Source organism: Lygodium microphyllum, chromosome 30 (assembly GCF_053477565.2).
Source record: "Lygodium microphyllum isolate KBCC chromosome 30, Lygodium_microphyllum_v1.1.10, whole genome shotgun sequence".
Lineage (NCBI taxonomy): Eukaryota > Viridiplantae > Streptophyta > Polypodiopsida > Schizaeales > Lygodiaceae > Lygodium > Lygodium microphyllum.
In genome coordinates this window covers 7,539,798-7,556,705 of record NC_141164.1, presented here as the reverse complement: position 1 = coordinate 7,556,705, position 16,908 = coordinate 7,539,798, and the positions used below count along the sequence as shown (strand labels likewise).

Here is a 16,908-nt window from a genome sequence, read left to right as displayed (position 1 = left end):
GCTGACTTAATGAAGCCCTATGGTGCTTCTCTTAATGTCCCTCAAATGGTGATTATCACATTCTGTTGTTTGAGAAATGAAGTCACTTAATGTGTGAGTATTTAGCATTGTCAATAAAAGATCTTTCACATTATCATTCAATCCATACGAAATTGACTAATAAAATAATCTTTATGCGAAGTCAAATTACAAGTGAGTTGTTGGAGTTGAGATATATAAATTAATGCCAGTCTAGATCCTTGATGGAGACTTTTTATTTTGGCCTTGTCAACTCTAGCTTTATTAGTGTCTTCGAAGATAGTTGAGAATTCTTGAACAAAAGCTTTCAAAACATAAAGTAGAGAGGATTCCTTCAAAAGTAAGTGTGCGATTCAAGAGAGGACTATGCTTAAGAGGAGTGTGCTAGTAAGCCTCATCAGAGAAGCACCATCCATAGCTCTTAGGTTGGATGCGGATGAGCAACCACACTAGTTGCAAAAGGGCGAAACTTTGATCTTGTTTTATTGAACTTTTCAGGTATGCTAACCTTTGGCTCCTTCCTATAACTAGCAGGGTGGCTATAAGATGTCAAAATGCCTTTTTCATATAGATTTGTCTTTCGGAGTTCTTAAAGTTGATTTAGAAGGCCTTGGATGGCTAATCCCAAAGCTTGGGATTTCTTTGCTTGTAATCATGTATTACTCTCATGAAGTTCTTGAATTTGTTTATGAATACTTTGTAAAGTGATGATGGCACTTTTCATCACCCATCCATCATGACTAGGCAAGATCAAGTATGAAGTCTTGCCAAACTATTATGAGGGTGATAAGAATTTGGCAAGGATAAGGATAGTCACCTCACAACTTACAAGAGAATAACTTGAAAAAAAAAAACTTATTCTTTGTTACGAAAGGATAAAGTACAACAATATATTTCTTGATACAAATTGACACAAGACAAGACCTTGTTAGAGATTTGGATTGGCATTGTCAGGCTACAGTTGGTACAATCAGTTATCTTGGGCGTAGTTACGTATTTCTAATCAGTCTTCGGGAGTTTTCATTACTCGCCAAGTGTGGGCACCTTTTACTAGGCAAGGGTAGTGCCACGTAGTAGTACAGCAGCTGATCGTTGTATTTTGGCATTTATTGCAGCCAATTGGCCAAATGTGGTTGCTAGTTGACCAATTTTGGCTAGCTATCTTGATCAGTTTTTGGCTATTTTAATGAGAGGCATCATCCTTGCTTGATCCCATCTCACTGTTTGAAGACATTCTTGCTGTAATGGCTAGCTAAATACAACTTTAGCGCTAGAGCAAAGCTTTTGACCTTCAATTAGGTGTCTTAGGCCCACCAAGGGGCAAGGGAACCATGAAACTAGCCTTCCTCCTCAGATAGGGTGGTAAATAACTTGATTTAACACTAATTACAGTAAGCATAAAATTTATATAAATTGAAATGCACACTTTACCACTTTAATCTTGAACAATGGACAGTCTATTGGCCTTAAAACTTGCACCTCTTGTGGCAATTCTTTAACTTTTATTACAAATGGATGGAATATAATTGAGATTCTTTGATCTCCTTCGTTAATCCAAATGCCTCTTGTTGTCAAAACTGACCGGTAAGCCTCCAAACCAATTGGCCCCTTGGTTTGCTTTGAGAAGGGTCTTCACCCTACTCCTTACGAGACAAATTTAGCCTCGAATTCAAGATTGGCTGTTGAAACTCTAAATTTTGTTGTAAATTAGGGTTACAAAAGAAAGATTTTTCAATATCTCCACCTCTGATGAATCAAATGGTTAGATTTTGTTGAGATAAATTGAGAGATGGATGTAGGATGAGAGAGAATACTAAAGAGATAGAATTTCAGTGTTTCATCGTGAGAAAGGCTAAAAAACTGCTGCTGCCTTGCTCAAAAAGCCATGAAAGCTGTCATCTATAGTTTAGGATCACTAGAAAGGCGATTGGCTCCTTTGTATGTTGTCATGTGCATTGGAAGGACCTTGGGTTGTTGTTATCTATACTTGGAAGGGTCCAAATTACTGTAACTTGTTGGAGAACTAGTCCTTGGTGTTTGCAAATCACATTAGCAGCATCTCCTTGCTCTCTAATACTCTCTTTCTCTCTCATAATGTCTAGTTTTCCTACTCATGTGGGTAAGTTTTGCCAAGTGACAGCCTTCTAATCCCATTTTTCAACTTTATCTAGTTTATTATATTAATTTTTAGAATATTAATTTAAAAATTAATTTAATCATTATTTTGGCGCCTAGAAAACAAAATCCACCAGCTAATAATTAAATTGGCCAGGCCAATTTGTTTCCCAAGTGTTCTCAAGTAGTGATCGACCCTTAGATCAACATTACTTGATTGGCCATGAATGCCTAGTCTCTAATATTACTAGTGACATTAGTGGCCAATAAATTAGTCTAGGCCAAAATTTAACACTTGGCACTGCCTAGTATCTATTAGGCATAACTTATTACTACTTTTATCTTTGGCACCGACTAATATGTCACGGTCTTGTGTCATGAGGACATGTATTTTTGCAAGCCTTACTTAACATATGGATTAGTTTTTAATTATACATTTAAGTAAATGTTGCACATATGAGGTACAATTGAGGTTAGTGCAAATAGATGAGCTTGGGACCCAAGGGAATCAATGGATGTCAAAGGTAAAAGTTGCGGCTAGTTATGTCGCATAGATACTAGGTGTAATCTAGTGCCATTGATTGACTTAAGTCATTTATTTGGCCATAAGTGTTAGTTTTGGTGGCACTTGAGATGTGGTGCTTAATTGTTCTAAATGCTGTTCTGATGGTCAGAATGGGCACAAGGATACTCCAGAGATGAAGTGGCCCAGCCAATTTAATTACTGGCTGGTCAAATTATTTTATTGGGCACAAAAATAAGCATTTAATTAATTTTTAGGATTTATATTTTGAAAATTAATTTAATGGGCTGGATAATGCAAGAAATTCAATTTAGAAGGCTGCTAGTTAGCAAAACTTGCCATGCAAGTTTGGGAAAGTTAAATTGGAGCTGAAGGGAGAAGCAAATCTCGTTTTGGCATTTTAGAGCTATTGGGAAGAGAGATTTGGCTGCACCTGCCTGTGTTTGGGGCTATTTCTCAGCCATTGGAGGCCATTTTGTTGAACATAGTTGTATGCTCTTGACCAGAGGAAGTTGGTAATCACGACTGATGAACTTTCTCTTGAAGATTACTACCTCTAATTCTCCCTTTGTTGTTGGTGAATCCATTTGGGACTTGAAAATTGGGTCAGTAGCTCAATTTCATTAAATTCTTGTGACAAATCTTTGAATTTTCTCTCTACAGCATTCTCTCTCTTTCTCCGGTCATTTTTCACATTTGCTCAAAGTTTTACAGCAATCCAACCATTGGAGGTGGAGATTTTGGGTGAATCCTTGCTGTAAACCTTAATTTACAGTAGAAATGAGGGTTTAGCAGTTGCCTCGGGAAGCATGCCAAACATTGAAGACTCCAAGACCTGAATTATTTAGGGCTGAAGGAGATTTTCAGCTGAAATTAGATGGACTAGCTAGCTATCAAATTTGGAGCATTTTCACTTTTCTCGAAGTGGGTGAAGACCAATTGATTGTCGAATCAAGGGGTAAATTGGATTGAAGACTAGCAAGGGGAGTTAGGATTGTGAAGGGGATTGGGAGAATCCCATCGTAAGTCAACTTCTACTTTAATAAAGCTAAATAAATATTAAAGGGGCATCACTTTTGGGGCCAACTAGGTGTCTATTATCCAAAGATTAGTAAGTAAATTTGTATTTCAGTTTTGCAATAAATGCTTGGTGTTGTAATTAAGTTGTAATTAGTGAATTACCACCCATCCATTGAAGGAAGGCTGATTTCATCTTGGGTCCATATTGTGAAATAATTCACTTACACCTCACATGTGCAAGTCACATTTGTACATTTGATTAACTTTTAATCAAATGTTAAGTAAAGTAATAAAATTTCATGTCCTCGTGACATCCTGCTGTTAGAAGATGACGTACCAGCGAGACAATAGGGTTGGCGGGGAGGAACACAGAGTGAACTCGGCAAACATGGAGAAGAGAAGAGTAGAGAGAAGAAACCCTGATGAATGGAATGATGAAGACCATGAAGTGAATGTGATACAAGGGAACAAGGGTGCCGTAGCACAAGGAAGATGATGAAGACAGCCACGAACCATGAACCGCAATGTTCTCTTGAAGGGGTGTGAGGGTAGTGGAGAGGCTGGAGAGAAGAGGTGATAGACTGAATGAATTAGCCGTAAGGAATGAATGAGAAAGTGGCCTATAAATAGGCACAGTCAGTCTAGGATGGCGCCCCTTTTTGGGGCTGCAAATCCTAAACGCAAAACACAGAAACACAAAAATGCAAACTGTGGGTGAAGGGTTTCTCAACACCCCCTCTCAGGCCCAAAAATGGAACAAGAGAAGAGTGAGGTGGAGATGCAATGGTACATGCTGAAGAATGCTCATGCAGCAAGTGTCACTTGGACAGTGCCTCTCGTGGGGAAAATTTTCACTTGCCCAAGGGCGCTTGTACAAAGATGATAAAAACATGCAATGCATAGGGGGAATGTTAGACTTTGTGTGGTGCCAAGAACCATAAGGATCTGCTCGTACTCGATCTCGGGAGGTGGCTCCATGCTAACCAAGTGACCAATGCAAGAAGAGAAGAGGACCCCTAAGATCCAAGATTTCCACCGCAAAGGGAACATGTAGTAAAGAACAGTAGATAGAGTGAAGTGGAGATCCCGAAACTCAACCTTGGGAGAGAAGCCACTAGCTCTGTGCATCCATGCTGGAAGGAATACGAAGGCCTCGTCACTAAGTCGCGGCTGAACCTCCGAGGTCCCGATCTAGGTGGTACTTGAAGATCCTGGGTATTAGTAGAAGAGATGACTGGTCAAAGACAGTCACCCCAAGAAAGTAGAGGATGGGTGAAGAACTTCATGTGGATTATTTCATTGTTGTTGATCTATCAACCAGCATTTTTGGCCCTTGTAGAAAGCGATCTGTCATTTTTGGCATATTTTAGCTATTTATTCACAGATTCATTTTTGTGGGTTTTAGCACATTTCAATGTACAATGATTCTTTTCTATCTTTTGGTGCTGCCTTTTGTCATCAGTTTGATCTGGTGTCCTCATTGATACCCTGGCTTATGTGTAGGGAGTTCTCTTTGTATCCAATATTCATTTGGAGTTCAGTGCAAATTTTCTCATTCCATTCTCTTTATTCATTGTAGTCTTTCTCTTCCCTTTTCTCTTTGTGTTCGTATTTCCTTTTGCATTGCACTCTCTCACAATGCTCTATGTGGATGGTCTTATCTTGATAGATAGCCACACATAGTAGGTGGACCATAAGTGGGACATTTTATGAGAGTGCACAATAGAAAGGAAAGTGAACACAGAGAGGAGGAGGAATTTGACTGTTATGGTTGAAGGATACAAGGCTGCAATAGTTAGCCCTGACACATAACTCTATGTGTTAGTGTGGGTGCCATACAGTAGCAGGGGGATGAGAGAATGAGGAGGGTTGGCTGGTCACAAAGGATCGGTTGGTCACTAAGGATTGATGATGGATAATGAGAATGAAAGGGCCACCTATATATGGACAAATTGGGGCCATAATTGGCAATAGAGTGGCCATGCCCAAAATATGGGTACCTAGGAGAACCTAAAGTGCTAAAAAAGAAATGCACTAATGTGCCCTCTATGTAAAGTCCCTAAAGCACATAAAATGATAGACAAAGACAATGCTAGAGCTCCTAAGGTCCTTGTTTGACTCATAATGAGGTGCGTAGGTAGGAGATGAACACACGACACACATGATTGCTAACACCCCCTCTCAGATCCTAGATGTGGCTGAAGGAGATGCGGATTCAAGGGTGGCAATGCCTAAAGTGCATTAAATGATAGACAAAGACAATGTTAGTAAAGCTCCTAAGGTCCTCGTTTGACTCAAACTGAGGCTCATAGCTAAGAGATGAACACACAAGATAGACAAATGCTAATACCCCCTCTTAGATCCTGGATGTGGCTGAAGGGGAAGCGGATCTGAAGGTGATAGAAAGAGTGTCAATATCAATGAAGTCCATTGATAAAGCATGCTAGCCAAGAAGCAAGACTCCCTCATTAGATAAAAACCCGATCAAATGGAAGGCCTCTAGAGGCCAGTGGAAGCGGAGAGGCCTCGAATGGATCATTCCTAAAAACTCAAGGTAGATACGGGTGAGCCAAGCTTTTGATCCAACTGTAAGACAATGGCGAGGAACTATCGAAGGTGCCATAAGCTGCATAGAAATAACAAGGACCAAGGAAAGAGGTTACCGCATGAAAGAAAGGCCCAAAGTAGATTGGAAGGTGCAAAGAAACTCCTCACAATCTCGGGCAACACCCTTTGAAACACAAAGGGCCAGAGAATCCATAGCTGCATCACCGATATCCTTCCCCTTTTAGGAAACCACTAGAGGAAATGGTGGGGGATGGGATGGAACTTGTGGGGTAAATTGTGCACAAATGGAAATGGGTGTGGCGATAGAAATCTGCCTCAGAGGGCCCTGCACAATGCAAGGGGAATGGAGCACATATAGCCCCCTCTCTTGCCAACCTGTCACAAGAGTGGATGTTGGTGAAGAATCCTCAACAAAGATAGCCTGCTTAGTGAAGCCAATAGAGGCAACGTGCCAACACCATCAATAGGCATTGAAGAGATGGCACTAATAGTGATGATACCCTCCTAACAGACGGAGAACTTGTAACAAATCACCTAAAACATTGTGCATAATGCCCTTAGCCTTTATGAAACCATGTTGCCTTGGAGAATCAACTTTGGAAAGATTTTGTGAAGCTTGTTAGTGATGATCTTGGAGAATTTTTTAAAATGATGACCCCATGACAAAAACCACTTCAATGCACGAGGGGAGGGAATTTCAGGCAATAATTGAAGCACTATGGTCTTCTTTCTTCCCCGTTGGTTGGCCTCTCCCAAGGGGCCTATAAAGAAATACTCGAGCACAGAAGATAAACACACGTGTACGACAAAATGCAAAGTGATATACAATAGAGCTTAAAGGTGAAGAGTAACTCAGAGATGAGAGAAGAATGAATGCTAAATGCAGTAAACACACCATGCAAGAGTAAATTCAAAACCTTGAACCTGCATGTCTCAAAATGGAAAAGGGCAGGGATGAATTGGAGAGTGTATCATATCTGAATGAATCCCAAATCATGACAGGCAGCGTTTTTATGCAATCAGTTGCTGCAAACACAGATCAGTATGGGGAAACAAGTGTGGATCAGGCTGATCAGATGCAGTGGCAGCAGGGCAGCCTGCACAGAAGCAAAAGTGCCAGAGAACAGCTCAAAAATTCAGGGCAGGCTGAAAACACAACCCTTGGCTGCAAGGCGATAGCTGCAGAAGAGTGTGTGTTCTGGGCGGCAGCTGGAAGCAGTAAACTCAGCCCAGGCAATGCATTCGACAAGCACACTGATGATGCCCGCTGCTATTTGGCCAGGGCAGATCAAAATGTATGACTGTTGCTAATTGCTGAATGCTATGGATAGGCAGCAGACAGGGCTCGTGCAGCAAATGTGGGCTGGAATAGATGGCTGGTCAGGTCGCCTTGTTGCAGGAGAGGCTGGGCAGCACCATGAATTGAGATATTTGCTAGTGAGAGGTGTGGACAGCAGTGGATTAGGGTGCCAGCTGATGGATAAATCTGCAAAACAGGATATAGCAAAGTGGCTGGGCAGCCTCCTATTCATAGATATGGATCCTCCTAAAGTTTCGGTGTTGGCTTATGGGACACAAACACTTGGATAGTTTTTTGAGTTTTGGGGCTGTTTAAAGAGCTAATTGAGGTTTTAAGTTTGTAATGCACCTTTTTAGCTTAACACTGCGCACCCAACTCAAAAAGACAAGAAAAGGAAAAATTTCAGGGCATGTTGTGCCCTCTTGTTTCTCTTTTTCTAAGTTTGGCTTTGTTGCAGAGTTTTTGTGACTTGTAGTGAGCATTTGCATTCTTAATTTATTGAGTAAATAGACAATGGCCACCATTAAACTTAATTCTTGTATAGTAGACAAGCATGTTGTAATATTGGGTTTCCATGGCTGTACTTTTTTGAGTGAAAGGGAGGTATTTCACATGAATTTCTGTTCTTTGAAGGTCATTATGGTTCATACTTCACATGTATATCTTTACAGTGTCCTTGGTGGTGGTCTTATTGTTGGTGGCCTTTATTGTGTCACTTGGGGTCGGATGAAAGCAGAAAAGCCTCATCTTTCTGTTCCTAATCGGCGAATATCAAGGCTTTTAGATTGTGAAGATGGGGACTTGAGTGCGAACAAGAAGGATCCTCAGGTCAAGGTGCTTCATCATAGGAACTATGTGCAGTTGGCAAGCTTGTTTTTGCCCATCTCTCAAACCAAAGAAGAGAAATTATGAACACATCATGCCATCTGTGTAATTCCTGAAGTGTCAAAAAATATATGCTGTTCCAAGGCTGCATGCATAATAAGTAGTGCTATCTTTGAAAAGCATGTCGGTTAGCAGAAGTATTACCCTCAATGGTGGGAGAAGTGTGCCCATTTTTTGGACTGGGTATTATTCAAAAGCTTGATCACTTATTTTGGTAACTTTTAATTTTTCTGTTTTAATATTTGTTAAATCAAAGTTAACGAATGAACATTAAACATGCTGCGGTTTGTTTGTTCAATTCAATTTCTTCTATAAAACGTAACTGGGGTTCACAAATTTATCTGGTGTATGAATGTATGGATGTTGCAGGGATCTAAGGAGTAAACCTCAAAAAACAGATTGATCTAGGTGCTGGAGACTGGTTCACTAGTCTAAATGAAGCCAGTTTTGGCTCTGGAAAGCTCGACATTTATCCAGTGTGTTTGGTGTATACAACTGCTTACTAAAAAACCTGTAAAAATAGTGAATTTCCTTGAAGAAGTTGCCATCACCATGGCTGCTGGATAAAGCAACTGCACAGCTATTTTGAGCTGTAGCTTTGTAAGGCTTCAGTACATCTGTATCTTATGAAATGCTGCTGCAGCCAGGCCTTACATTCATCCTGGTTCATTAGTACAGATAAGAGGGTATGATGTTTTTCAATAGATATGTTGTTAATGTGTTTGATTGTATGATGCAAAAGAGTCTCATTTTGTAATAACCATTCAATTCTAATAAAAATTTCACATTACATAAAAAGAGAAGTGGTACATACAATTTATTGGTCCTTGTAATGCAGAGGTGCAACAAGAGTATAAGTTACTGTGGATAGTCTCAAATTTAGTCATCTCCATTATTTACATTAATGTTGGAAGGGTGCATAGTAACATTGATAACATGGCTGTGGCATTTGAAAGACTTCTTCTCACTTACACATATTGGCCCTATTTTGTGAAGGACAATGATGGTATGAATTTCTTATGTGCAGTGTTTTCTCCTCCAATATGAAATATTGTTTTATGTACTGCTGGTGGCTTCTAGAAGGCTCAGTGGTGCAATCAGGTTGCATGTACTATTGAAGTATAATGTTCATGCTAGGTGGATGTTGACACACCAATCTCTTTGTAGTTACTACGGTGACTATCAAACTTACAAGTAGTGAACTATAATTGCTTGCATTCATGTGTGAGCCAATCACCCTTGTATACCTTGGATATTTATGTGCCTGGAGCCTGAAATACGGGGACTTCACAAGACACAATCAAGAACATGTATGGTTCAATGGAGCAGATATTTCAATAGAATGCTAAACATGGATAAGGGTGTTTGACTTTGTAAATGGTGTTGTGTTGGAGACATCAAAGTATTTATAAGCAAAACCAAACTTAGGCAGTTATAGTTTTTCGTGATTCCTTATAGGTGGTTGAATGATTGATATTAATGAATGTGATATATTCTTCATGCGTCTAGTAGATTGGGGGAGCTCTCCACGAGTTCAAAATTGTGTGCGTATGCATATCAATGAATAAACATTGTTTCCTTCACTCTAGTGTTTTACTATCTTAGCTGTGAGCATTTATTGAAACAAATCCGTTGGAAATAGCGTTAAAAATGTTCTAAAATGATTGGGATGTGTTAGGGCGTTAGTGGTTTGGTCAATTGAGGGATGATAAATTAGAATTAGTGTTTACTATTTCTCAATGCAATTTTTATCAACACTAGCATGAGCATGATTTTTAAGAATATATCGAAATATGAGGGTCAAGGGATCAATAACAAGGTGGGGTCAAATAGCAAGGCATGTGCAACACCAATCTTTGTGGAAAGAAAGCTTGTGATAGAATCTTCGTGAGGTGTCATTACATGAATTTTTTGAAGTGTCATATACAATCTTAGAATGCAACATAGCTCTTAAGTTTTGCAAAAATACAACATAGATTTATGTAGTGTAATACAATGATAAAATTTCGATGCAATGTAGCTCTCAAGTGTTGTAAAAATCCATCATATGATAGTTAATTTTGTATAATTCAATTATAAACTTTTGGTGTGTCCAATAAGCATTAGTCTCACAAGTTTAACCATATGCTCAAATTTTGAATTGATCTCAAAAATGCAAAATTTTCAAAACTTTTTCCTTAAAATGCCATAAGATTGGCTTGCTTGCCTTATGAATTGAAATTGCTATTTACTGCAAGAACCCATAAAGGGGTGAAGAATTTACAGTTCTAAGATGTTTTTGGATGGTATGGTTAAACCTTTGACATCGTTATTATGCAGCTGTTATGATAGAAGTGTAGCAGGATGAGATATTTATTGTAAAGAGATGAGGATATGCAAATGTGGACAAAAGAATCCTATAATGATCCTCATTATAAATATCTTAGACACTAAAGAAAAGGGGAAAAGAGGCCCCATCTATCCCATTTATTGTATCATGTATATATAAAATTGCAAGTAATGAAATAAGCAATTTGAGTTTGCTTTACTTTTTATACTCGTGCTCTCCAAACATTGTGCACAATGTCTTTTTATCATTTTATCTTCTAGCTTATTATTTTCACTTCATGGTATCATAGCACTAGTTGTAATCATTTAGCCCATCATTTTTTTCTCGCTCTTTTCAAAGCCACAAATTCATTCCTTATCTTGTTTTATTCTTATTACTCTAATCCAATGGCTCTTGTAAATGCCATTACTTTTTACAATTGCCATATCAAGGTAGAAAAACTCAATTGCAATGACTATCAAGTTTGGAAGTTGACGATGGAACACTACCTATCTCAAGCCAATCTTTGGAACATCATCAATGGAAAATAAGAATGCATTGAATAATAACTATCAAGTTTGAAAGATGAGGATGGAATGCTACCTATCTCAAGCCAACCTCTGGAACATCGTCAATGGAAAATAAGAATGCATTGAATAACAAGAAATAGACCAAGATAATTGGATGCAAAGAGATGTAGTTGCAAGGATGGAGATTCTAATCCATTATGGAGATTGACAAGTGCAACTAGTAAGAACAACACCCATTGCAAAAGGTATTTGAAAAATCTTCAAAAAAATATATTATTGTATATTGAAATGACCATGTTTAGAAAGTTAGCCACTGCTACTATGCATGAAGATCAATCTGTCATCAATTTCTTAGAGTAGTGGTAGTCCTTGTTGAATATAATATTTGCTTTAGTCATTTTTGAAGAACTATAAGCTATGTTCCTTCTCTCCTCTTTGCCTTTATCCTTGAGAGTCTTCATCACCACTCAAACCTCCAGTGATAAACTCAAGCTTTAGCTTCTCATCAATCAAATCAAATAAGAACAAGTCATGAGGGATACTCTTTCCACTTTGTCTATGCAAGAAACCAAAGCTTTAGCTATAACTGCCCATTATCCAAAATATATTCACCAAAGGCCTTAGATCTTTCATCAAAAGCCCAAAATATCTCCCCATTCTAACTTCAAAGGAATCCTTGGAAATCCTCATCATAAACCCAATTTTAATCACTCATTTCAATCTTCATCAATTCTTAGAAATCCTCACTACCAGTTCATATGCAATATTTGTAAAAGACAATGTCATATAGAGAAAGATTGTCAATAAAGAGACATGTTTAATAAGAATCACTCACAGGGGAAAACTCACTTTGATAGTGTTGGAAACTATGACATATAAGATCAAACACCATTATCAACCTAGCTATAAGTTTTTGGGTACCTCATTCATAGTCCAAAGAAGAATACACTTGGTTCCTCAACTTTGGAGCTACTCATCATCTGACCTTCCACAAAGAATGGTTAGTGAATTTCAAGGAGATATTCTCTCCACTCAATGTAGCCATAGGGGACAATATCATTCAACAAGCTAAAGGATATGATAGTTCAAGTGGGGATTTTATTCAACCACATTATTAAGGCACACAAACTTAATTATGTTTCAAATCTCAAGAAGAATCTTCTTAGCATCAGTGAGCTAACTTCTAAAGCCTCTCTCGCTTCTCACTTCTTTAAGGACAATTGTATCTTGCAACTAATGTCACCTTCTATCAAACTCTCTTTTCCCAAATTAGGACGGCTTTACACTCTTGGTTACTCAATCCTTAAACCTTTTGCTAATTCCATATCACTCTCTTCTATGGCATCCCCTTGACTTGGTCATGCCTCTTAACATGTTCTCTAACAACTTGTTCACACAAGGCTTGTCTTGGGCATCCCATCATCTCTCTCTCATCTTCCCTTCCATCAAGCTCTTATACTCTCAATAAAGCTACTCACCATTCTTATTCTACGGTATATTTTCTTACAAAGAAGTCACAAGTGTTTTCAAAGTTTCAAGACTACAACGAAGTGGTGGAGAATAAGCATGAGTTATGAATTAAGGCTCTATAGATAGATAACACAGGAGAGTACACCTCAAATAAGATTCATGTATACTACAAAGCTTTTGGGATTCATTATGAACTCACCATACCATATCATCCACAACAAAATAGATTCGGTGAATGGAAGAACCGTATCCTTTTAAATGTAGCAAGAGGCATGCTCTCTATGACCTATCTTGACAAAGAATATTGGAAAGATGCAATTGCCACAACAACTTATCTCCAAAATAGGTTGTACTCTACCTCTCTTTACAACCACACTCCATACGAATCATGGTTTGGCCCTACTATCTTGCCTTATCACATCTCAAGATTTTTGAATGCACAACTTTTCTAATTAATATTGACCACAAATCAAAATTTGGACTTAGAGCCACATAACTAGTCTTTATTGGATATGATGAGTGTTGAAACATCAAAGTGGCAACATAGAAATATGTGCACAATAGGGAGAAGAGAGCTTAAGTACAAGGAAAAGATCTTGCTTATTCAATTGCTCAAAGTACAACTGGAGTACACTCTCTAATCTATATTGAGAGTGACCTTTGGGTTGTTTATATAGCCATTGGAATCTAGGGTTAGGGTTTCCCCTATCCTCTAGTCCATTCACACTTCACCTTCCCTCATGCACCTTTGCTTACATAGGGTTCCCATACTATACTTAATATTAGAGTGGCAACATGGAAATCTGTGTACAAGAGAGAGAAGAGAGCTCAAGTACAAGAAAAAGATATCGGTTATTCAGTTGCTCAAAGTAGAGTATACTCTTTGTTCTACAATGAGAGTGACCTTTGGGCCGTTTATATAGCCATTGGAATCTAGGGTTAGAGTTTCCCCTGCCCTCTAGTTCATTCACACTTCACATTCCCTCTTGCGCCCTCGCTTACACAAGGTTCCCATGCTATACTTCTGACTCCCCCCTCTCAATGCCAAGGTAGCATTGGATTACATAGCATGTAAATGGTTTCTCTCCTCAATGAATTAATGAATGCATTTAGAAAGTAGGCTACAAGGATGTTAGTGGAAAGACGATACAACAGATACTAAAAAGGCGGCCATCAGAGGGTTTGGAGACATAGTTGGCCTCCAATTCTTTTGATGCTTTAGGGATTCTTCTCTCTTGCACCATACAATTTCTCGAGCTCATCCCATTTCTCCTTTGTAATTGCAAGTCCATCAATGTGGTGGATTAAGGATTCATCCACGTGCAACATTATTATGGCTTGGGCTCTTGCATCATCTTTGATATCTATAGGGTTGGTTGGGTCAATGGGTTTGGTCGCTTTGATGAAGGGCCAATAACCTCTCTCCATCATTCTATATTTCACTAATACATGCCATGGGTGAAAGTCTCTCCCATTAAACTTGCGGATTTGAGGCTTTACATTAACATAGGCTATGATAGGAAGGTCTTACCGATTGCACATGGCAATGGCAATGTTTAATCCTTTACAAGGCGGGCAATAAAAATGGAAGTAATGAAATGATGCGTAGATAGCATGCTAAAATTTATTTAGAACAATTTGATAAAGAGATGAAATAGTCTATGTGTTTATATTTGAGACACAACCTTACAATGATCAAGAGAGAGATGATGAGAGTTAAGCACTTAGTGAATATGCTTAAGGTCTAAAAACCTAATCTTCTCAAGACTAAGGTTTATCATAAAACATCTTCCACATATACTGATTGGAAACAAGATCATGACTGAGAAATGTAGCATCAATGCTTACAAGCACTCATCTCACATATATGCCTATGGGTGAATTCTGAATGAAGAAGGAGAGATATGCATAATGATATCGACCAATTGTATCTAGGCATGAGATGGAGCTTCCAAATCTACAATTAGTGCCAGAGATAGTTAATCAATGATTAAAATAATTGTTAGAGTTGAAATAATGATTGGGTTTAAGAAACCCTAAAGCTTGCAATGAAGCTTTCATGGCTGCCAGGACCCATAGTTAGGGTTTTTCTTTGTGTGAGCACCAGAGCAAGAATTAGGCCAAACCCTTTTAGGATTTGAAGGCCCACTTGGGGGCTTTCAATGGCCCATGGAATCTCGGATGATTGTACCCCTTGCAGCTTGTAGCATCATGCTATCCAATTTATGCCTTTTTTTGGGATTTCTACAATGCCGGGTTGTAGAACACACAATGTGGAGGTTTTAAGGGACATGCTAGTATGGCTTGGGATGGGGAAGAGATTTCCATAAGAACTCATAGGCTGAAATGGCCTCCTTTGCCCTCATTAGGTCCTCCATTGACTGCTAGTCCAGTTTGGGCTATGGAGGTTGAGTGGTTCAAGTGAGAAACCACAAACTTATGTGCACTTAGGTCAAGATGGAGTTAGAGGAAGCTTATTGGATTAGAGATAGCTTTGATACCATGTTGAAATATTAGAGTGGCAACATGGAAATGTGTGCACAAGAGGGATAAGAGAGCTCAAGTACAAGGAGATCTTACTTATTCAGTTGCTCAAAGTACAACTAGAGTACACTCTCTCATCTACATCGAGAGTGACCCAAGAGGTCAAAGTAGCAAAGGGGCATCCTCCTTAGTCCAACCTCCCAGAAGATCAGCTCGCATTGCTGTCATGTCTTCTACCAATAACACTACACCCCCTCTACTTCTCTCATTGTTAGACACATCTATCCTTCTTCACCTATTTTCTCATCTAAACCCATAACGATCTTTAGCTCATTAGATTAAGAAGAAGAAGAAGTGTTGTGAATACTTGCCCCATGCTTCAAACGCTTAGATGATCTTTCAATTCAGGAAAATCTTGTTTTTGGTTAAGCAAGAGATTCTCTCAATGCTAGTATACTTGAGCCTTCTATTTGCCTATAAGTAACTCAAGCTCTTTGAAGTCCTGAAGTTCATCATTGGCAAACTGCCATGTCTAAGGAATATTGGGTTCTACTCCAAAGTCACACTTGGACTTTGGTTCCTCTCCCTACTAGACATTCAAAAATAAGTTGCAAGTGGGTTCTTTGAAAGAAGCTCAAGTTGATGGGGACAATTGACAAGTACAAAGCCAGATTGGTAGCTTGAGGATTTGAAGAAATGGAAGGCTTGCATTATGGAGTACCTTCTCTCCAGTGCTATCCATGACCTCTTTACGGGTGCTTGTTTCCATGGTTGTTGAGTTCTATTTACTTTTTCATCATGTAGATGTTAAGACTGCATTTCTCCATGGCCATTTAGTAGCTTCACACATGTACACTATAGGTGGTAGGTTCCCATCACAATCACTTCATTTTTTATTCTTTTAGTGACTAATGAATAAGGGAAGGCTGGTCACATATTGTGATTTTTGAAGTTCCCACACCTTGAGTCTCTCTCTCTCTCTCTCTCTCTCTCTCTCTCTCTCTCTCTCTCTCTCTCTCTCTCTATCTACCATAGTTCACTCCTCTAGTGCTTCCACTTGCTTGTGTTGTCACTTAGGCTTCTCCCTTCAATTGATATTAGAGCCCTTGATCGATGGGCTTCATCAATGATTACTTTAGCCCGTGTCAATACCTACAGCTCAAGATTAGTGGTAGCCATGGTTTCTTCCATTTGAGGTGAGCATTGATCTCTTGCTTCTTCTAAGCTTCTTAAGGTTTGTCCAAGGGCTCCTTTGGAGTGTATTGAGCATTGTTATCATCACCATAGTGCTTAGCATAACGAATAGGCCATCAACATCTATTCACATTGTTTGTGCCATTATTTCAAGCATTTTGGACAGCACCGTTTAGTCCTTTTGCTAGTCTGCTACTCATTTTGGTTGATCTTGATACATTTGAATGATCATTGGGCAAGTTCCCAATACTCATAGCTAGTGTTTGAGATTCATTAGATGTGGCATTGATAAGCCATTGTTGGTTGTAGTAGGGTTGTAGTAGACATGTTTGCTATAATACTCTATGATAGCTTGTCTCTTAATGCTATGGCCCACACAATGCTTCTGTGATATGCTCTTGATGTTGGGAAGTTATGAGCATGTCCTAAGGGTGCCATTGGACTTATTTGAGATTTTATTGGTTCAATTGTAGTAGGGTTTTCATTGTTAGAA

General features: G+C 38.9%; 2 protein-coding genes across 8 annotated transcripts in view; both read left to right on the top strand.

Moving 5' to 3' along the window:
* LOC148009528 (WAT1-related protein At4g19185-like) overlaps window positions 1-9,197 on the top strand; it is a 55,178-nt gene extending 45,981 nt beyond the window's left edge. The window contains exons 5-6 of one of the 7 annotated variants that reach the window (XM_087672493.1): window positions 8,216-8,612; window positions 8,799-9,197. In XM_087672493.1, coding sequence (XP_087528619.1) covers window positions 8,216-8,456 — 241 coding nt within the window. In that variant the 3' untranslated portion in view covers window positions 8,457-8,612; window positions 8,799-9,197. Of the gene's footprint in view, window positions 1-8,215; window positions 8,644-8,798 lie in introns of all 7 variants that reach the window. The other 6 variants (XM_087672490.1, XM_087672496.1, XM_087672491.1 and 3 more) reach the window with 6 other exon arrangements.
* Window positions 129-8,206, top strand: LOC148009529 (uncharacterized). Its single transcript, XM_087672498.1, has 2 exons — window positions 129-1,317; window positions 1,938-8,206. Exon 2 carries the CDS (start codon window positions 7,183-7,185, stop codon window positions 7,543-7,545), a length of 363 nt encoding a protein of 120 aa, XP_087528624.1. The 5' UTR covers window positions 129-1,317; window positions 1,938-7,182; the 3' UTR covers window positions 7,546-8,206.
* Window positions 9,198-16,908: the final 7,711 nt, after the last annotated feature.

Excerpts from the sequence above, each read along its gene's own strand:
- LOC148009529 (XM_087672498.1), top strand. The coding sequence starts at position 7,183 with ATGGAAAAGGGCAGGGATGAATTGGAGAGTGTATCATATCTGAATGAA.